This window comes from Alosa pseudoharengus, unplaced genomic scaffold, assembly GCF_046254945.1.
Source record: "Alosa pseudoharengus isolate Yale_2024_CS ecotype anadromous, Long Island Sound unplaced genomic scaffold, YU_APseudo_1.1 YU_APseudo_1.1_scf_22, whole genome shotgun sequence".
In the NCBI taxonomy this organism is placed as follows: Eukaryota; Metazoa; Chordata; class Actinopteri; order Clupeiformes; family Clupeidae; genus Alosa; species Alosa pseudoharengus.
The window spans coordinates 12,409,425-12,432,184 of NW_027468680.1; the positions used below are offsets into that span (position 1 = coordinate 12,409,425).

Genomic DNA, 22,760 nt, shown 5'->3' on the forward strand with positions numbered 1-22,760 from the left:
TGGTGCGTACATCAACAAGGAGGTTTACTCAGGACAAACTGTTCCCTTAGTTTACATACTCTGACTGACGATACTTTTATTTGGACAGGAAAGATAGAAGCAGACAATAGCAATTGCACCATCACGGGTTGAATAACTTAAGCCAGTTCCTCGTAGTCATCCTTCAGTGCAAACAAAGACAGACAAACAAAGATAAGCAAACCCACAAGATATTAAAATAAGATCAAACCCTTTGTCTTAAACACCTTGATAAACATTGATTGAACTTGATATACAGGGCCAAATGGTTTTTAAAGACATTTATTTTGATGGGAATACAGTGTCATCCTCAAAATAAGGAACCATATACAGCAGTGTCTCATTTGTGGAACACAAAAAGGGAGCTAAAGTAGTTCTTAACGCTATTCTCTCGTAAACATAAATACACAGAGGAAATAAAATGGACACGTCTTCAACTGAACTACAGCACTTCAGCACAAGGTGCTGCATTTCAATGAAGACCGCAATCTCCTGGTTCAATAATAAGTACTGCAGGGCCCAATAGCAAGGTCCATGCAGACCAGTGGCAGTGATCGTCTACAAGAAACAAAACAAAGTATACTCATAAAGGTTTTTTTTATAATATATAAATATATGAGATGAACATGGCGTAGCTACATAGATGACTTAGTCCAGTTGAAAGAATCCAAAGAATAACAATAACGCAACACAGTTGGAGTACAGCTAAGGATGTTTATACTAATGGTGGTATGGTCAAATAAACTAAAAGAGCTGAAAAGTAGAACTGAAGAATGATGTTGATGTACATCACAGCAGTGATTCACACAGAAACATCTCCTTTTCCCAGTAAAAGTCTGTTAAGAGTTCTGCAGTATGCAGACGGATGTGCAAATCCAGTGACCAAAAAAAAATCATTGTAGCTACAGAGGTCGATGTTGCATTGTAGTTGTCAAAGGCTTTCCATTTTCATTTTCTGTTCAGAAAAATATGGCTTGTTTAAGTGCATACAATAACTTGGTGGTTGTGTTAGAGCTATACAGATGAAAGCATAATATAGCACCTAAAATAATAGGGCAAAAAAAGTAAACTATGTACACAACTGCAAAAGAAATGAGAGGATTTTAAAGTAAATAAGGGCCAAGAAAACGGTGGGCTAATAGAAAGAAACAAACAACCATTAGTATACATTATGTGCCATGTTGTACATCTCATACTACTTGTTGCCTGAGAAACAGCACTAAATGATGCACTCGAGAACAATGCTGCCATCCAGTGCCAGTATATCACAATGACAATGACACGAAATTACACAAAAATACTGGGTCAATGTTGAGTGTTAATGTTGAGTGTTAATGCTGAGTGTTAATGCTGAGTGTTAATCTCTGTGTATACTGGAGGCACGTGGGGACACACTACCTGGTAATCAACACCAGCCATCAGCCATAGCACATATGACCCTCTATGAAGCCAGAGATGGGGCTTTGAAATAGAGTATGTTTTGTGAAAAAGCTTTTGAATGTATTGACATACCCCCACACTGTTTGCTTTTCATTCTGAACTATCAGCAGAACAGCAGAGGTAAAGCTAATAGCCCACTATCAAGGCATAGCTGCTATGATATTTTACATTTGGCCACCTTTCTCCTGTTTAATGTGACCCGTCTTGGGCCATCCAACCTAGGACTTAAAGCAACACCAAAGAACTTTTCCTCTGTCCCAGGCACGCTATTTGTTTATCCAGCACCGGCTTAGCAAATAACGATGTCCATAGACAAGGTAGAGAAAGTTGCATGATTTTATAAAAGTTTGATGTATTGCAACATCAGATGCAAGTCAAATTTGTAGTTTCTTATGTCTCAATCTATTGAACTACAGATCCGCTACCCGATCTGGCAAACTTACATAGTGCGGTTATAGCCGATAGAGGGCCGTAAAGCGAATGCAGAAGTGCCGTTCACCCTGTTACGAGTTGATGAACCACTGAAACAATTTTGGAAACATTATTTTAAGGTACAAAAAACTATTTGGTGTTGCTTTAAGAACCTGTTACTTAAAAATGGCATTATATAATCAGTGTGCCCCTCCCCCCTGGTATAATGGCAGATAGTGACAAATGTACTGCAGGAACAATGGGCAATATATCAAGAGCAGCTAATAAGAATAAGCGGTTAGCAATTTGTATGTACATTATTAGTGCATAAAAAAGAATCCATTCTCTGTGTAAAATCTAAGCAGCCATTAACCCCCAGTTGCTTTACTAAAACCTTTCCACACAGAAACAAATAGATTCTAAAATATAAGTATATACCTGTATTGTGAAAAACAAAAACAAATTCAGACACATAATATTGTACCAACTCCCTAAAACATTCTGCCGTTAAATCCAAAGCCTAAAAGTACTATCAGACGATCACATGGGTATAGGATCTTCAGAAGTACAAATCAACTGTTATCAGTAGAATCTAGAGTGCTACACAGCCATCATTCCTGGAGTGCAGAGCTGGAATGATGAAACCAGAACTAGAATGCATAGCTGGTTGAACCTTAGCAAGTGTTTTTCACAGTATTGATCATGAGACTCCTCAACATCCTCAAATAAAAAAAAATCTCTGACCTCCTATTTTAATTCTAAACTCAGATCTTTCTTATATTATCTGTTTAGAATCTAGTGTTTGTGTCAGTCTTACAGCATCTTCGGTCTGTCCATTCCCTGGGTCTTCATAGGTGAGTAAATATTTAGAAGCTCCTGGGTGCACCTACTACCCTTTTCGTTAGTACCAAGGCTACTTAAGAAACATTACTATGTGTACAAAAAGGCTTAATTCCGAATATATATATATTTATCTATAGATTTTTTTTAAAAATGACAAGCATGTGATTTCTTCAGCAGGCCAATTATGGCACACTGAAGAGTCTATTCCAGTGTATTGGTGTTCCAGTGTGTAAAATGTAATTCCAGTGCTTGCGTTGTGACGTATCACTCCAGTGATGGCGGCCTTGTGTGCGGTCACCTGAGTGAGGAAACCCGCGACCCCTACTAGACGGGCGTGACGCTCAGGTCCTCGGACAGGGAGAAGCCCGAGTCCCTGTCCCGGGTGGGCTTCTCGGCCTTGGCGTGCCGCTTGATGTCCTCGTGCCCGTAGCTGGCGTGCCGCTTCACCAGGGGCTTGTGTCCGGAGGTGGAGGGCAGCGCCAGAGCCAGGCCTGCCAGGGAGAGGCCCGGCGAGGAGCTGTGGACAGCAGCGGCCGCCGCCGCCCAGCTGGGCTCTACGGCCTTGGGCACCACCAGAGGCAGGCTCTCGGCCTCGTAGCTCTGCTCGTCGTAGGCGTAGTTGACGTTCCCGCAGGGGAAGGTCTGGAGCTTGGCCAGGTCCATGGCGCTGGCTGGCGGGACCCCAGACGCTCCACCTCCTCCCCCACCAGCTGCACCTCCCAGAGGGCTCTTCCGCGAGGACAGGCCTGAGTTCAGCCCTTGGGGGCCCGTGGAGGTCTGGCAAAGGGCGGGCAACACTGTTGCAGCAGGCACCAGGCCCCCGGAGGCCTGGCAACCACCGCCCCCGCCGGCCGATTCCGGATCGTTCCGCTCTGAGGTAGACAAGGGTGCGCCGGTCGGGACGGAGCAGACTGCGGCGGAGCAGGACAGTGGCACCGACTGCGTGTGTGACAGCGCCGTCTTGGCCCGGCCGATGCTCTCCAGCACCCAGGAGCCGTAGGTGGGGTTCCACAGGTTCTTGGTCTTGTTCTTCAGCTTCTGGCTGCCTGACGAGGAGCTGCTCCGTGAGCAGGGTCGGTGGTGGGGGAACTCGGTGGCCGCAGCGGCAGCAGCAGCAGCAGCGGTGACCGGAACCTGGAGCCAGGAGCCGGAGCAGATGGCCAGAGGCGGCACTGGCTCGGCCCAGGATGGCTCCAGGGCGTCGCGGTACGACGCGGCCGCCTCCTGGGGCAGTGGCTGGGGCCTCTGGAGAAGGAGCCGGGGCTTGTGGATCTGTGGGAGCGGGCTGACGACCCCGGCCAGGGTGACACTTGCCGGAGGCAGAGAGGCGTCCTGGGACAGGGAGTGGGACACCAACAGAGGGCTCATGCTTCCGGAACCTTCCGGGCGCATCACAGTGCTTCCTTCGTCCTCCATGGTCGGCCCGTACTCCACTGGCAGAGGTGTGTTGATGACATCGGGGTCCTAGGGACACGGACAGATAAAGACATTTCTGTGTCCTTATGTTCACTAGAGTTAGAGACTTAATGCTGTGCTTTAAGATGTACATTAACACCCCATCGATGTAGATAATGAAGTTATACATTGACACTACAATGAACATTTTCAATGAATGAACATGATCATTCAGGAGTTTCTGGAAAGATGTATGAAGTTGTTGCTCCCTCTATCCTATTTCTCTCAACCAAAGTGACTGCAAGGAGCTAAAATCCATGTAGAACTATGTCAGGCTCCCTTAGAATCTAAGTTATGAACACATTTGTTGTATGAGAAAATAAGGAAGTTAATGATGACTAATCAATGAAAGGTTCTGCACTGCAGTAGGCCAGACTATAGGTTTGTCACTGGCTGGATGGAGACACTGATTGCTCAAGCTCAAGCTCAAACAAGCTCATGAGTGATGAAGTATGACCGGATAATATTTAAAACAAACACTATGAGTGTTACTGTGACAGTCAAATAAATAATATGCTGATGCTAGGCAACGATCTACACTGAAGAGCAATTAATGGCTAGTATTTATATACCCTTTGACCAAAGCTGAAGCGTTAAGTAAATATTTGGACCATTCGCGATGCCCCCTCAATGGCTTGGTAGTGTTAGCAATAGCATGGAGCCAGGCAGTCATGTGGGTGCCTGGAGAGCTCAAACGTCTCCAAACAGAGAAGGGCAAGGAGCGATGAGGGATCAAACATTTGCCTAATATGGCGGTCAGAACTGGTTTGATGGTCTGTCTGGTGGTACCTGAGTGCAATAGTTGATCCTCTCCAAGATGGTGGAGAAGTTTGGCCGGTGTTCAGGGCAGTGCTGCCAACACTGGGTCATGATCCGGTAGCTGCAGAGTGACAAGGAATACTGTTGAGAACTACGTGTGAGGACTGTTTTGCTAACTCCATGTTGGAGGTTCTCACATTCATCAACAACCATACTCTGCCAAGAAAGAGCAGAAATTGAGGGAAATCCACCCAAAACAGGCCATGTCATTGAGTAATTGCTACTGAACCGGGTCATCATTGCATAACATTAATTGATTGCATCAAGAAAATAATATCAGTGTAATCCAATATACTCCAATCAAAACTCATGACACTACATGACTTACAATAAAAACAACATCTGAAGTAATTCAATGGTGATGCAATAAAGTTACTCACACGGGCCCTGGACAACTCTTAGGTGGGTCCATCCTGCCTCCGCTGGTGACAAACTCCAGTACTTCCTGATTGGTTTTACACGGGTAGGGCATGTAGCCCAGAGAGAAAATTTCCCACAGCAGTACCCCAAAAGACCTGCAGAGGGCGGCAGAGAAGCTTGAGAAGAATGGAACAACACAGTGGATTTCAGCACTCTACACAAGACAAATAGGTTTTGCGCCAACAGCGAGAACAGAAGGCACATGCTTAAGTCGCTTATTGTTTGCACGGCAAAGTAGCCCACAACAGCTTGAAATAATTGTGACGGGATATGCAGTGGCCATGACATTGTTTGTTTTGCAGTGTGGTAAAGGTTCTCCCATCAACACTGACCGACAAAAAAAACTTTTTTGAATTTTCAACCGACCTCATGAAAGGGGTAATTCTGCTGTAAATCCGAGAGAGATCCTGTGGGCAAGTGGAGGAATTATCATAGCTCGGCTGTAAACACTAAAGATGCCTTAAGGGCATGATTAAGGGCGGAAAGGACCCGTAGCTAATGGAGCTGACAAGCTATGACACAAACCTCCCAACACACACACACACTACCCAACTTAGCCCTACTTCCAAATGAGTATCCCAGCTGTTATAGATAGAAAACACTGACTGACCCTGTTGAAGGACCCATCGACAAACCCATGCTGTATTAGCCTCAGTTCTATCAGAAAACTAAAGGCCAAATAATTGATATAGCAAATATATCTATGTATATAAACAAACTATATGTCTTGATATCTTTTTTTATGTCTTTTTTAATCAAACATTGTAATAGTGAGAAGTATTATTTGAACATGTGTTGGTGTTGTGTTATGTTACCATGTGTCTGTTTTGCAGGTGAAAATGCCCTCCAGAAAAGCTTCAGGTGGCATCCACTTTACCGGCAGCATGGCACGGCCACCTTTGCGATAGTAGCTTGCCCTGGAGGAGAAATACAAGGCACAGGTTTAGAAGTCAAATTGCTTAATTAAAACCATTCATTTACCCATGATGACTAAAAATAAAGCTGATAGTCCAAGCACTTAGGAGAGAGAAAATAACAAACATATGCTGTGCAAAGCAAAAGAGCTTTGTAAGCACCTGACACATAACTAGAATCTTGGGAGAATGTCTCCCAACATGTGAATGGTTCCAAGGAATTAAAAAAAGAAGCATAAATCAGCTCACAGATTGAGACATAACTGTGACAGGAGATCCTACAACAGTGTCTACAAAAGTGATCAGAATATATGGATGGAAATATACTGTATGAGAGTGTGTATACATCTGAGTGTGTTATGTCTCACCTGTATATATCACGGGCCATTCCAAAGTCTCCAATCTTGGCCACTCTCTCCTGACCCGTATATGTCAGGAGACAGTTCCGAGCAGCAATATCTCTGAGAGGAGAGAATGTGAACAACAGACTGTGACACAATTTACACTAAGAGATCTTATTACATCACAACAAAAATTAAGAAAATCAGACAAAAATATCAGACAAAGAAATATAGATATATTAGTTGTCATAATTCCTTTTCAAAGTCAATAAGGTGCCATTCGGTTAGAAATTCTCCAGACTACCATAAAAGAGTCACTTGTGTGCTCTTCATTATATTATGCTATTGCTTAATTCATACATTTGGTTGTAAAGTAAGGAAGCACACATTTAAAAAGTCACCCACTGGAAATGCCATTCTTTTCATTGCACAATGTTAAACCATATAAACCTGGCAGACTAAGCATACAATAAAACAGAATGTACTGTAGGATTTCCAAAAACAACATATGGAATAGATGCAGAAAATATGGAACACAATATATATGAAAATCTGGCCAACCTACTGAGTGTTGCAGGCTGCTTCTATATTTCATATTTAAAACTAGCTTAGTTTGTGCATTTGTCAGTTCCCTACTGTGCCATTCTTTCCAAAACGCTGAGAGGGATTAAAGTCTAACTCAAGCCCAGACCACCTGAGAGTCTCACTCAGGTTAGAATCCAACACAATGCTGACAGATACAAGACGAGGAAAAAGAGCTTTACATCAAAATTTCATTTCAGAGATCTACAGACTGCCACTCTGCATTCACCAGTAAACTTGCAGAGCTGCAAGGGTGAAGGAAACTGACTACAAATTTTATATTGCTGACTTATCTGGTTCAACGTACGTTTTCTTCTTTTACAAGCATCTGGACAAAGAGTTACTCTATGCCTTTTTAATAGCATTTAGTTGGATAGACATTTAATTGCTTTGCAAGAATCTGCTCATATAGTCACTTGGCAAGCACATTTTCAGCGTATGGGGACATAGAGCACATTTAGCTTTGCCAAAGTCAGGTATACAGTATAATCTATCAATTTCCTTATTCACACAGGGAAAGTATAGAAACCTGTGGATGAAGTGGTTCTCCTCCAGATATCGGCAGCCAAGGGCAATGTCTCGGGCCATGTGTAGAAGCTCAAGCATGGTCAGGGAGGAAGTCTGGTTCTACGATGGCAATAACAACAACATGTTAAGGGCGTGTAAGGGTATGAGTAACATCAGTTAAATACATTTTGGCATTTGGACAGATCGTTCATCAGTAAAAAGGTATGTTAACGAACTCATATAGTCAGACTCACAGTAAGGGCCTGAGAGTAAACATACGCACATTCACAAACATAAAGAGAGAGACACATATAAGAGAGGATGAAACAGTGAGAGAAAGAGGGGAGATGGAGAGAGAGAGAGAGAGATAGAGAGGAGATGGAGAGAGAGAGAGATAGAGAGGAGATGGAGAGAGAGAGAGAGAGAGATAGAGAGGAGATGGAGAGAGAGAGAGATAGAGAGGAGATGGAGAGAGAAAGAGAGAGATAGAGAGGAGATGGAGAGAGAGAGAGAGAGAGATAGAGAGGAGATGGAGAGAGAGAGAGAGAGATAGAGAGGAGATGGAGAGAGAGAGAGAGATAGAGAGGAGATGGAGAGAGAGAGAGAGATAGAGAGGAGATGGAGAGAGAGAGAGATAGAGAGCTCGCTCACTGCTTTGGGTCGGTTTTGTCTAAGGAAGCTCTTCATGTCTCCTCCAGTCATGAGCTCCAGCAGGATGAAGCGAGGCAGAATCTGCAGGCTCACACCAATGCAGCGCACTATGTTCTGATGGCTAAACTTACTGTGAAACAAGTAAACACAGAAGCATTCAGCCAAATAAACACTTGATTTGTATATGTTCCACCTACACAATGTTTCATATGTCTTATTAATAAATAGTATCAGTAATCATCATTTGGCTGGCTTCTTTTAGTTCTAGTCAACATATTTAAACATACATTTCAGGTGACATTTACAAACATACATTTCTGTTTGAAGGTACAAAAGTGTTCGCAATAAAACACCAGGTGGTTGTAGTTCTACTTCTGAGCTACAATACAATCTGTCATATTTCTAGACCCCAAAGTGAGTTTAATGAAAGCATGACCCAGCTAGAGAACAGCTGCTGTGTCCAGAAAGAAGATGCATTGCGTCCTTCAGTCTAACCAGCACCAGCTGTGTGTGTCTGATCAACAACACATCAACGCAAAGGGATGAAGAAGATGTATGAAACACCTCAGCTAGGTCAACGGATTTGAAATAATTGTTTCCTCCTTCATCCAATTGTATCTTTGTTTGAGTGTGTGTGTGTGTGTGTGTGTGTGTGTGTGTGTGTGTGTATGAGGGGGGTATTTGTGTCTGTGTGTATGCATCCATGGTTCTGTGTGTGTGTGTGTGTGTGTGTGTGTGTGCATGCGTGTGCATGTATGTGAGTACCACATGCACCTCATTATCAGGGCTTCCATGAGGAAATCCATCTCATCTTGTTCAGAGCAAATTTCTGGAAGAGTCTGTTGACCAGAAAAGGGAAATGAGGGATAGAAAAAAACACCACCACCATTAATCAGGGTCTAATCAGCGAACGGACATCACATCACACACACACACAACTATTCCGCACGCAGAGCCTGTCTGACTGTCATTACTTCAATGGGGACTAAAGGGCCTTGACCAAGTCTACAGACAGGTCAGATGGCAGTGAGGCGTTACAAATTGCCAAATTCAATTGTGCGTGAGGGTGTGGACTGGAGTCTTGTGGCCCTCGCTGAGAGCAGCCACATGTCATCCCAAATGATTGGCCACATCTAGCCCATCACATGCTGCACACTGGCTCCCTTTACCCAGCTCAGTTTTATGGTGATGTTTCTCATGCCAAACTGGACGCTGGTCAAAAACACGGGGGGGGGTGAGGGCAAGCAGAGCCAGCCATTTGTTTTTTAAATGCTTGTCATGGGTCGTGTTGCCGCGTTCCTGCGAATTGTGTTTCTCTTTTTGTTAGACGTGAGGATTTGCTTGTGGATTGGCTGTGTGTGATTCTGTGGAAAGAGCCGTGCAAAATCAAATTGCATTCTGAGCGTTAGGGTGAGCATGTGACTTTAGTACTGCCACTACTATCATAAAGCAAGCACCACATAGCAAATACACGAAAAATAGCATGAGGAATAAGATCCAGTCCTTCATTCCAATGCTTAAATACACTTGCTTCTTTCCAACAGATGTTGTGATGTTGTGATGACGATGTTCAAATGTTTCTAAGGACATCCTGTAAACAGACTAGCGCCCATATGTTGAGGAGAGAGATGAGCTAATAGGGTAGTAGGAGTGCTGACCTTGATGGCCACCTGCATGGCTGAGTTCTCCCCATTCATGCCAAGGACCTGGCCTTCATACACCTCTCCAAAGGCACCATGACCAAGAGCCCTGCGGACAAAATACACACATACAGTACAGAGTTAAAACACAAGGAGAAGGACAGAGACAGAGAGTTAGAGACAAAAGGCAAGGGAAGGGAAGGAAGGGCTACTTTGTTTACAAGTTTAGTTTGTTTGTGCCCTCCACATTTATTGGCACCACTATTGAGGGGGGGGGGGGACCACCCGTTCATGGTATGGGCGCAGCAGGCAGCAGCAGGCAGCAGCGCTCATACCATGAACGGGTCCGAGCACGGGGACCCAGGTTCGAGTCCGACCTGCGGTCATGTCCTGATCCCACCCCATCTCTCTCCCTCCCATTCACTTCCTGTCTGTCTTCACTGTCCTGTCCAAATAAAGGCAAAAAGCCCAAAAATATATACTTTTTAAAAAAATTATCTATTGGTAGTTCAGTCTCACAAAGAAAACAATGAGGACAGTTTTTTTTTGAAAATGTTAAGGTTTTTCTTGGAGTTCATGAAACTATGCACCCTAATGAGGTTCCCATGGGCCTTTGGAATAAAAACAGACCCACCTATCACAAATCATCCAACATAATTATCATTAGGTACAGTTTTTTTTTTAGTCATGTTTCAATGTACGCCAAATCCACCTAGACGGTTTCTTGCCAAAGAGCGCAATTTTAATTTAATCTGACAATAGAACACTATTCCAGACAAAGTCAATGTAGCATTCAAGTCAACTCCTGCCATTTACACATCAAATTATAGCAAATGAATAGAGTATTCTCTTGCCTTTCCCATGTTGAAAAATTACTATGGGATTTGACCTCTGTCACTTTGGATAAAGTGAAATCATGGATTACAGCTGAAAGTTCACAGACACTCTAATTAACTTAAAGAAGTTAAATATAAATGGAAAAAAGCTTGTTACATTTTGTCGACTTTCTCATGTTTTTGTTATAAATATAATAAACAAATATTTATATCTTTAAGAGATATTCCTTTAAATAAGGAATAAATGTGGAGGCCACTGTATTTACATAGTGCATTTCATTTGAAGAGGCAATTCAACGTGTTCTGATGGAACATTATGGGGTATTTTATGAAAGGTCATCATAAAAGCAATATGCTATACAGCCCTTCACATCACCATCCAGCTCTAGAGAAATTCTGCAATGCTGCAGTTCTTGGCATGTACTACAATAAGCTCTGTAACATTTGTTGAAGCTCCAGATGATACCTCAGCAAGGAGATGTTCTTGCGTGGCACCTCCTTGAGGTCGCTGAGCGAGGCGGCTTTGCCGGCGAAGCAGTAGTTGGGGTTGTAGTCGGTCATGATGGTGGACGAGCGGATCTTACTCAGCTTGTACTCCGGGCTCTGGAGTCGTACCCTGACCGCGTGCAGGTGGTTCTTCTTCCGGTAGTAGACTATCAGGGGGGCAGGAGAAGGAAGAGGAGGAGAGAGAGACAAAGAATAAAAATAAGACGCCGGTTCAGTGGGCTTGGATTCCATTTCACCACCATCGGAACACAAAACATTCGCAAACAGCAATGGTCCCAAAAACCGAAACCGCACCATTTTTTTTTGGTGTGTCTGTCGCTCAGCAGTGAAATTAATGAAGGGATTAAAGTGAGGTTTGGACAAACTCCTGCACAATTAAGAGCAGGAGACAAGGCTCACGAACAGACACTCAGGCCTCAGAACCCCTGAGATGTCTGCTCTCCAGGCCAAGTGGCAAATCACAAACGCAGTAAGTGGGGTTAAGACCTACATAAACTGTGATGTGACTCCAGCTAAAACCAAAATGATCCGAAATACATGGAAAGTGTCAACATTAACCTAAACAGCTGACAGAAATCTTTGACAAATAGTTACTCACATCCTCCAAAAGAAAAACTAATCTGGGGATTAGGAAAACAAAGATGGAAAATACTCTAATGATGTACTGTTGACCAGAGGCCTACATCCTGAAGGTCAGTATACTTTATGTGCGTAAATAATTTGTCTGTGGAGAGCAGTATATGCATGCATATGAACTGTGTCCAGCAGTTTTCTTTTCAGTCTTGCAAATACAATATATAAACCTGAAAGAAAAAAACATTTGATTTCGGTCCATTCTGTACTACCCAAAATAATGTTCTTGTTAAAGTGAAATACCAGGTGTCTAAGACTAATTTTCTAGCCAACCAGATTTTTATAGCAATTGGACACTAAAATACACGCAAGGCACGCAATTTCTCTGATGTTGTCTAGTGATGTATCAGATGATATCAAAGCATTGGTTTAGGCCTCTTACTGGAGATTGCAATCTGACAGGCTGGCAGAGAATTCAACCAGCAAATCTGAGATTAAGTGCCAAAATATTCTGCCAGAATTAGGTTGGCAGTTGATGAGGGCTGGTGTTTGGTGTTAGTCTGAGGCAGTTCAGGCACATGTGTGTTAGTTTCTCTGTCTATAGCAGAGATGGAAAGGTTCCAGTTCAGAAAGTTCTCGGAAAGAGTTCTTGGCCTCTCCATGCACTTAGCTAACGGACTGCACATATTAAGTCCAATCAGTTAGTAACACTAACCAATGAGCCAATGCCAATCTGCAGAGACTTTTGGAGAGAGCAGTGGAAAGCTTACAGCCTGCACTTTTAAATATTACAATATCTAAACACTTAGCCAAGGCATAATATAGATATTACAATGCTTCTTCAGTCTAAGTATATTTGAGATATTCTCAAGGTCATTTTAAATCACTTGGTGTTGGCGTTGGCTTTCTGAACCGGACCTTTTCGCCTCTGTTCCAAAGGCAGGGCGGGAGCTTGGGGCACTCACCCTCTGCGGAGGCATCCCGCAGCCCCAGAGCAGGTTGGTAGTCTGCCATGCCGGGGTCAGGCCGGGGTCAGGGCGGGGGAGGGGCGCTGCGTGCAGGTGAGAGGAGGAGGTCGAGGTCCCCTGCGTGCCGTCGAGCCGGCACGGGACAGGAGCGGCTCGCCAGGAGAGCTGGACTCGGGTTGGAAAGGGTGGGGGTGTCGGGAGGAGGGGTCAAGGGTCAGGGGAGACAGGTTGGGGGGGGGGGGGGGATTGAGGTAGGTGGAGGAGTAGGGTAGGGAAGCGCCATGCACAGACTACCAACCTGCTTGGGAGGAAAGTTCAGGTGAAGAGACACTGTTTAACTACCTAATGAAATGCCATGTCAGTCAACGAGAAAAGTGTATTGTGCATGAATTAAAGCCATCATGTGTTTCGGTGTGAGAGCTTAGAGCTGAACCACTCATGTTTGTGCATAAGATCTTGCTCAGAGTGTTAAATGGATTTTGCCCAGTTATTAAATTAGCTCTAGTTAGACTTCAGACGTTGCACTTTGCCCATCATCTAAATTAAGGCCCAAAGCAGTGATTGCTGCAAAAACTGGCTTACACATGAATGCAGCTTTGCAAAAGGATATTAGAGCAGGAAAGCCATAAACTAAGACAGGACAGCACTATCTGTGTATCAAGTGCATGTCATGGAGTCAATTTAGTGTCTAGATACATAAACATGTCCAGTATGTGCGTGTCAGTAAGTTAGGGTACACAGCAGCCATGTTTGTCTCTGGGACCGACAGATAGACAGACAGATAGACAGACAGTGGTTAAAACACAAGTGCCATAACAATCAGCAAAAAGGATGCCACAAGCCTGTAGTATGTCAGAGCACAGTCAGTTACTGTACCTCTCATTAAGAAAGTCCTCTGGAACCATTCAGAGGGACCTGGACACCAGCTGAGAGTTTAAAACATTGAACTCCACTCCAACCAGTGAGTCTTGCGAGGGACAATATATTATGTCTTTCCACGTTTCACCATTTTTATTTGTTGATTTTGTTTATTATAGAGGATTACACATTGAGTCTTGGCACAGCATTTGTACAGATATGTTTGGGTCAAAATGACAAGAATGCAGTCATTGCATCAACATAGAGATTCTTGACCAAACACTAACACAAAGACAGACAGAGATACTGGTGATTGTTGTTGCCCTCGTAGACTAAGGCACTTATTCAAATTCATATCAGTATAAGCACCCAAGCATTCCATTTTCCTAAGGCCACATTTTCCCAAATGTTATGGGCTACAAACAAACCCAGAATTTGAAGCAACCATACATAAAGCTCCTGCTTTACAAGGACTCAACAGGTTCTCTCACTATCTTGCTTCTAAAACCAGATATGGTTTGGATTGGGTCTAATGTTTAAATTGCCATTTGTTTGGAAAAAAGAGGAATTAGTGACACAATAATTAGGGCCTCTTCACCTCATGCTTAGCAAAAAAAAAGAGTCACATTTTGGGGGACAGTTCACCAAGAAATGCTCATAGTTCCCTCGCCGTCCTTTACTTTGAAATGATTGATGGCTCTAGTCTACAACACTATGATTTAGCTAAAATCATAAAAACATATAATTTAGCAGCATAAATAAACTATATCGATCAGCTTTAGTAGCCCATGGGAAAGACTACAGTTAATGTGATATATTATGTAAATCTATCCTTACATTTCATCTACAATATTTCCAAAGCATTTGTACATAGTTACAGTAACTCATGTACAAACTAAGGTTAATAGCAGATTATATCCATATTCCCTAAAAATTCCTTGTGCAACAATACTTCAATATAGTAGGTGATGAAATAAGCAACAAAGCATTGTAATTCTGTTATTCTATTGAATATGTAATGCTGATAGACTATGATACACTTAAGTTTAAAAGAAAAGCAATGCAGTAGATATCATTAATGTATAGAATGTTGGAGGTTGCAGGAGAGGTCTTTGTTAAAACGTAAATACTGAAGGCTTTAGGTGTCAAAAAAAAAAAAAAATCCTCTCAGAATTCCTTTGCTTTGACAGGAACACCTTTGACTTCACCCCTACTATATAAAGTGCTTGTGTGAAATTTAGCCTAAACACACATGGTCATCCCTTAAAAGCCCTCTAAAAATGTCCTTTTTTAAGATCACAGCTGAAAAGCACTTCCCATAATCGTCCTCTTCACCTAAATTAGCTCATTATCTTGAGGGATCAGGGGGGTTAATGCCCAAGGGCTTGACAGCTAAATCTGTTTTTCCTTACTGCACTTCTCCAACAATATGGATATACAGTACACTGTCAAAACAGCTCCATGGCCAAATTCCTGTGATTAAGGCAGTTCTAAGCTTTTGCTGAAAACGTCACATAGAAAATTCCAGAACAGTTTTTCTTTTTCGTTCTAACAGGGCAACACAGAGAGAGAAAAAAAAGTCCCCGTCTCACTGCACATGGGCCACAGGACAAGAGCTGCGAGCTGCTTGCCCTCCCTGTCAGAGTCGGTGGAAGGTGGACGGCACAGAGTTGACACAGAACTGGAAGAGTCTCTTACTGAAGGTGAGGCTGGCACAGGTGAGCACAATGCCCGTCACCACGGTGGATGCCACCACGGCCAGGATCAGCGACAGCGGCAGGTGGCCCTCCGGCACAGGCTCTGGCGGGACTGGCGGGTCAAACGTGAGAGAGACAGAAGACGGGAAGAGATAGGTAAAGCAAACGGGTCACCGAAGAAGAGGAGAATATAACAAGATGCCATGAAGCTGTAAAAATGACAATGGATTTGCTGTGATTTCTTTCATGGCTTGGGTGAATATGGTTGAAGTTACGTTCTGAAATTATGATTTTTTTCGCTATGAATTCAGGAGTAAAATTACTTACGTCAAAAGAGTGAGGCATGCTGGTCTAGAAGTTTTGTATTGTACATGATTTTTTAAGTTTGGAAAATTAATTTTGAAAGAAAAAAATCCAAATCTCTCCAAATTGTTATCCATAAGAAGAGGGGACCAATGTCTTCATTAGGTGTTCAAAGTGTGTGATATATATCAAAAGTATTAAACAACATAGAACAATCAGGGTAAAAAATCTGACGCTGATAAAAATGATTATGATGAAGTCACACTGTGAAGATGAAATGATCTCAGATGTGAGAAAGTGACTAATCTCTACCTGGAGTAACTGTCTGAGCGTATCTACCTATGCAGGAGACGTTGTCTGGGGCCAGCACCTCCTCGTTGTGGCACAGGCAGTTGATGAGCCGGGTGTTGTCATCCCGCTTGCAGCTCTGCGTTTGGCAGTGGCTGCAGTTCAGATGCACCTCAATCTCCGCCTCACCGTGACTCTCCATCACTACACACAACACACACACACAGAACGATGACTGAGTTCAGCAACACCATCGCTACACATGCAACACACACACACAGACCGACGATAACTGAGTTCAGCAACGCCATCGCTACACACACAGCACACACACAGACCGATAACTGAGTTTAGCAACGCCATCGCTACACATACAACACACACACAGACCGATAACTGAGTTCAGCAACGCCATCGCTACACACACAACACACACACAGACCAATGACTGAGTTCAGCAACACCAGAGGCCCTCATTTGAATGATGTTTGACATCTAAAGTCTACCGTGCGCTTATATGGGCGTTACACATCGACCATGAGCTTACACTGTGTACATGTATGCATGTGACACAATTTTAAATTAGGACACGAGAGCATGCTGCAAGCACTTCAACAGAAGAGCAAGACCAAAAATCAAATTTACGTAATGAATGTATGTGTATATTTTATGAAAATACAAGTATGGCAAACAGTAGTTTGTTGTTTCACTATTTTTACTGTCAATTTAGTGAGATAGATCATATTAAAGAAATGGAGGCTGACTTGAAGATGACTTTACATAAAAACACAGTGCCTGACATGGTTCTTGAATAGGTCTTTTGATGAGCTTTTTATGGAGTAAATAGTAAGACCCAAACTACTGCAAAGCTGGCATGTTTTTACAATCTCATGGCACCTTCTCCAACAAGTTGCATGAGGCCTTAAATTACATCAACACAAGGTCCCTCCTGCTTAGCCTCATGTCTCTTACTCAATTTGTGTCCTGTTTCTGAGAAACAAGCACCAGCACAAAAACACACACATACACACACACACACACACACACACACACAAACATACAATAAAAGCAAAAGAGAGAAAGCAAGAGTTAAGAGAGAAAGCAAAAGAGTTGAGAGAGAATCCTCCATACACACAAACACAGAGACACACACATAGACGTACACACACATAGACATCAGACAGTCTTACCTGCCAATGGCTGCAGAAATATCTCTCCAGAGTGGTGAACATAAGAGACACCATCTTGTCCATCTGCTGTGATGTTATCGAAAAGTGCCGAATCCCCACCTAAATTGTTCAAGACAACTAGTTACACTATGAATACAGAAAGGATACCAGCAGAGAAACAGACATTTTATAAACATGATTCAGAGAGTACAAATAAATCATCAGTGTCAAACTGAAAGTGTCAAACTTTCTCAAAGTACTTCTCTTCAAGATGGACAATTATTTGTGTAGTGCAAGCTTGTTGCATTATGGATACACTAGAGCACAGATGGCCTTTATCTGAAACTCTTCAGAAAAAAATCTTCTGTGACTTTTCAGGCCTCCTTAAGCTCTTGATTCTCATGGAAACTAAAATCAGCATCTATCGACAGAAACAGAGCACTGAACGACATTCTTCACCCTCTCACCCTCTACCGGCAACAAAGTGATCCACTGTAAAATAATCTAATACATATTTATCTGCAATGTGTTTCAATTGCACCTCAAAACAACAGGATGTTTATGAGTCTCGAATGAAATATGTTCCATAAATATGACACTTCATTCCAGCAGGGTGCGAATTCTTTAGTTCTCTGTCCTTTCCACTCTGGTCTGAATCCCATGTCTCACTCAAAGAGACTCATTGTTGTCTCTGCTCATTCTTCATGACATTTCCTCCCTTAGGGTTTTTTTTTTTTTTTTCAACCTCCCTTTACGCCTTGTCAATAGCATAGCATACCCCTCGCTCCCCTGATCAGGATGTTTCGGTAGTAAAATTGAACAGGTCTTAATGTGGTTATGGACACAGCTGCCCTGTGTGTACAAGGCCCAGTCTGTCTGAGCCTTACCCCGCAATTACCCTTGAACAGAGTGGGGTATCTGTTCTACCATTGGGGCATGTACGGAGGAGCAGAACAGCTAACAGAAAGGCCCCATTTGTCTTCCCAGCAGCCTATTTTGTCTGTTTTAAGGGGGGAAATGAGCTTTTCAGGTATTGGCATCATGTTGAACTTATTACAGCGGGATGTTTCCGAGAGTTTGTCCTAATAGCCACACAATGCCAGCGAGCTTGAATGCATTCTTTGCGGAAAAAAAGGGCATATTCCTCTCAGGAAATCACTTCTCCTAAAAGCTTTTCCCAAGACTTTAGGGCGTTCGTGTGTGTCTGTATGTTTTCAGATTATGTGTATTTTATGTGCACATTCTGTGCACCTTATTGAATGAGAATGTACACTATATGAAACCATGTGTGAGTATGTGTGCATGTGTCCGTGCATGTGTCTGTATGTGAGTGTGCGTGTGTGTGTGTGTATGTGCGTGTGTGTGTGTGTGTGTGCGTGTGTGTGTGTGTGTGTGTGTGTGTGTATGTGTGTGTGTGTACGTGTGTGTGTGTGTGTGTGTGTGCGTGCGTGTGTGTGTGTGTGTGTGTGTGTGTGTGTGTGTGTGTGTGTGTGTGTGTGTGTGTACATGTGTGTGTGTGCGTGTGTGTGTGTGTGTGTGTGTGTGTGTGTGTGTGTGTGTGTGTGTGTGTGTGTGTGTGTGTGTGTGTGTACACGTGTGACTGTTTCAGCAGTAGTAGTAGTTACACCAGACTCACCTCTGTATCCACCTCCACCTCCACCAGCAGTGCAGGCCCCTCCTCCACCGCCAAACCCTCCGAAGGTGTCCCAGCTCAGCCTGGACAGAGCCCTCGGGCAGGACGAGCCGCCCTCCGCTCCCTCCACCAGCGACTTCCCTGCCCACAGCTGTGTGGTGCTGTCCCTCCAACCACCTCCACCCCCTAAACAAGCAGCAGACACACAGCAAACACTCCCCTTCAGACCCTGGTAAAACACCCAACACCCGCCATTTTCTCTCCCTGGATCGGTTCACTCGATGCGCATTCATTTTCGATCTCATCCATCCAATTCTCATGAAATTATATACTCCTTTATAATTCGTCCCCTTAGAATTATAGGGTTCTATCTGACATTTTTGTCAAAATTTAGTTATTTACATAATCTTATTCTGTGACACCTTAAGAAGATGAGGTGAGGTGTCTCTTGTAGTTGTATACATTTTTGGACATTATATCTGAAGAGGTTTGTCCCACTTATCAGTATAAGTCTATGGAATTCTAAGACTTTGAAGCTCAATATCTCAGAACTACTCAGAACGTAGATAGAACCCTATAATTCTAAGGGGACGATATGGCAACTGTCAGTTTTCTCAGGAGCTTTCCAGCGACACCACAACCTGAACCTCTGAAGGTTATAATTTTTAACTGATGATGGACCCAAGTTGATAGACATTATTTCTAACTGTTTGAACCCAAAAATGTGTCATGCGCCTCTCATAAATGATGAAACAGACGCTCCCACATATATCTAGAGAGCTGCGGGTTAGAGCTCCTGCTGTTTCACTACTGCTCTGGCCAAAGCCAGTGGTTGAGAGGAACCCATAAATCAAGTTTTAACTCGCATAATAATAACGACTCTGACTCTCTTCACTCAGAGCCTCGTTGTGCCCAGACGGTGTCTGCTGTCTGACAAATGAGCGGTGGAGTGTGTCTATGACAGAGCTGATTTTTTACAGCCCACTCACTCTTCCACAGCAGGAGCAGCGCGAGTAGCAGTGACCAGGATCTTAATCTGCACTCTTATGTGTCCTAATACAGCACATCCACCCAACACTGGAAACTGTGAGGGATTTGGGGTTTAGGGAAAACAGAAGATACTGTATGTGTGTGTTTGGAGCAAAGACAGGAGATGTGTGTGAGTGTGTGTTAGGGTACTGTATGTGCATCTGTGTGCCTGTGTCTGTGTGATCTATGTTTGTATGCACATGTCTTGGGGAGCATGTGTTTATATGTGTATACGTGCAAGCACATTTGTGTATTTATGTGTCCTTGTGAGTATCTGTGTGTGTGTGTGTGTGTGTGTGTGTGTGTGTGTGTGTGTGTGTGTGTGTGTGTGTGTGGGTTGTTTCAGCGTACCTGCTGCGCCCGTCCTGCCGTTATGACACGGGGCGGACGTGTCGTTCTCGTACTGCTCCAGCTGGAGCTGGTCCAGGCTGCTCTCCGGGTCCTCCAGGTAAGCTTTGCCTCCCCCGCCGGCCGCAATCAGCAGCGCCATCAGCTCCCCGTTCACCATCTACACAAGGGACACCCAAGACACGCGACAGGTTCACCGCCAATGACACCCACTGGATTCCACCGGAGACACCCAAAAAAAGAAGTCCTCTCCGCCTGCCCGCACAGTCTTCTGCCAACCCTCCATCCAAGCTCCCGCGCAGTGTGCGTGTGTGTGTGTGTGTGTGTGTGTGTGTGCGTGTGTGCGCGTGTGTGTGTGTGTGTGTGTGTGTGCGTGTGTGTTTGTGTGTGTGTGTGTGTGTGTGCGTGTGTGTGTGCGTGTGTGTGCGTGTGTGTGTGTGTGTGTGTGTGTGCGTGTGTGTGTGTGTGTGTTTCGGAAGAGCCACAGGCTCACTCAGATAACCACTAATCAGTTCAGGATGTCTCCCAAGTGCTCCTGGGAATGATATGTGTGTCTTGTCACGCCACACTGGCCCCACAGCCATCTTCACATTGGATCGGCTCCGCTTGAAAAAGAAAACTTTGTCTCAGGCTAATATCCTGAGAACATCCACAGATGCTGCAGGCTAAAGAATGGGTCATTACCCACATCTCCCAGCACTAGGCTTTCCTTATTTATGTCAGTGCGACCGATTGGTTGTGTAAGCACATATGTTGGTTTGTATGAGGATCTGAAGGTTTATATGGAGGATCTGAAAACTTACGTATATGAGGTATTGACATGATTTATCTTTGCCCCTTCTGAATGTTGTGCTTGCTCTTAAACTGCATACATGCATTATTGAAGATAGTCTAAATCGTGTTTTTTTGTTTTGCTTTTTTGTTTTGAAAGACTGTTCTCAGGCACTTGTTCTCACTTTGAAAATGTATGTGGCGCCACCTCCACCCCCTCCTCCTCCGCGCCACTCCGAGTCCTTCCCTTCTTTGACAAAGCTGTCCTCGATCACAGACGACTCGCCCAGACACATCTTCTCGGTCAGAGGGTTTCTCTGCGAAAAGGAGGAGGAGGTGGAGGAGGAGGAGGAGGGAGGAACAGAGGGGAACATTCAAAGTCAAATCAGGCAGACAGGAGTCCGTATCCAGTGAGAAATAAATGTGGCAGCAAGAGGAGAAATCTGAATTCTTCTAGTCCTTCTGAGCTGACACATATATCCTTTTAGTCCTTACTGATTCTCAGTCAGTGGCACATTGAAGATGGTGTTGCTACAGAGGTTGAAGGTGTTGCATCATAGATAAGATTTCTGCAAAGCTCAAGTCAATATCCTAAAGCGCTTCAGGACTTTTAGGAGTGCTGAATTTATAAATGACAAATGACTTGCTTACCGAGTTCAACTAGGGCTTAACCAATAACAAGAAAAACACACACTCCCTTTGCAAATTTATAGACATGGTAAAATTGTCAAGTATAATGTCTTACAGTATGTCTTATGTATAATATCTTGTAGTATAATCTCCAAGTATAATGTACACTATATTGTAGGGGAAACTTTTGACACGTACACATCTGAACACTTTTTGTGTGTGTGTGTGTGTGTGTGTGTTGGGGGGGGGGGGGGGGGGGGTCACGCTTATCTCTTCCCCATCATGTAACATCACTCACCCCTGGGCATGCATCCTCTCCCTGGTGCCCCACCAGGATGTACAACATGTCCCCCTTCTCCAGGGGAAAGATGGCGCTGATGAGGACCCCGTGGGAGCGCTTGTTGTGGTTCTTGGCCCCTTTGCCCCCTGCTGCACCGTACGCGGATATCCTTCAGGGCCGAGCGCAGCCCAGGCAGAGAGGGAGAGAGAGGGAGAGAGAGAGAAATAAACAAGCGTTGGCCGTTCTCACACCAACTCTCCTCTGGCATGTCTTTGTAGAGTGGACATTACTGAAAATGAAAGGCGTGTGCAGTGCATAGGAGTTTACTTTGCTGGTGCAGAGTGGTAGTGCAGAGCCAAAGGCCTGACAAAACGCATCTCTCATAATGAGAGCGTGGGCCAGCTGTTGCAGCCTCGTACGAGAGCCTGTGACTAAGAGCTCTGGATTGCAGTCACACGCACAGCACTCGCTAGTCTGCACTTTAGAGGTAATGGCTGTTCCACACACACCATCTGTGGCACAATTGAGGTTGCTGAGGTGAAGTGTTTGTTTTTGTGTGCACATGAGAGAATACTTTTAATGAGGCCCCATGACCAGGTTGGAAATGGTTGTGAATTAGTTCAAAAAGGAATCATTGAAACACATAATTGCTCTTCTGGAAAAACACAAACATGCTGTTTTTCCTGCTATTTGCAGAGAGGGATATTTACTATCTTGTCCATTTCATGTACAACTGATGATGACACCAGAGATAATAAAAACATTTTTCCGTTAAAACCTACTCGTGTCTCTGGTGAGAGGGTGAGTGTGGGTCCATTCTGAGGAGAAT

At 43.9% G+C, this 22,760-nt stretch overlaps 1 protein-coding gene across 1 annotated transcript in view; it reads right to left on the reverse strand.

The window, feature by feature from the left end:
- Positions 1–3,036: 3,036 nt before the first annotated feature.
- The window catches only part of ltk (leukocyte receptor tyrosine kinase), a 31,252-nt gene continuing 11,528 nt past the window's right edge, over positions 3,037–22,760 (reverse strand). Inside the window, exons 8-25 of the mRNA XM_076299892.1 lie at positions 21,950–22,100; positions 21,207–21,338; positions 20,254–20,410; positions 18,877–19,059; positions 17,262–17,360; positions 16,096–16,275; positions 15,482–15,592; positions 11,344–11,530; positions 10,060–10,150; positions 9,176–9,240; positions 8,402–8,531; positions 7,773–7,870; positions 6,689–6,781; positions 6,222–6,323; positions 5,367–5,501; positions 4,957–5,047; positions 3,449–4,176; positions 3,037–3,379 (exon numbers count right to left, since the gene is read on the reverse strand). Coding sequence (XP_076156007.1) covers positions 3,037–3,379; positions 3,449–4,176; positions 4,957–5,047; positions 5,367–5,501; positions 6,222–6,323; positions 6,689–6,781; positions 7,773–7,870; positions 8,402–8,531; positions 9,176–9,240; positions 10,060–10,150; positions 11,344–11,530; positions 15,482–15,592; positions 16,096–16,275; positions 17,262–17,360; positions 18,877–19,059; positions 20,254–20,410; positions 21,207–21,338; positions 21,950–22,100 — 3,076 coding nt within the window. The remainder of the gene's footprint in view (positions 3,380–3,448; positions 4,177–4,956; positions 5,048–5,366; positions 5,502–6,221; positions 6,324–6,688; positions 6,782–7,772; positions 7,871–8,401; positions 8,532–9,175; positions 9,241–10,059; positions 10,151–11,343; positions 11,531–15,481; positions 15,593–16,095; positions 16,276–17,261; positions 17,361–18,876; positions 19,060–20,253; positions 20,411–21,206; positions 21,339–21,949; positions 22,101–22,760) is intronic.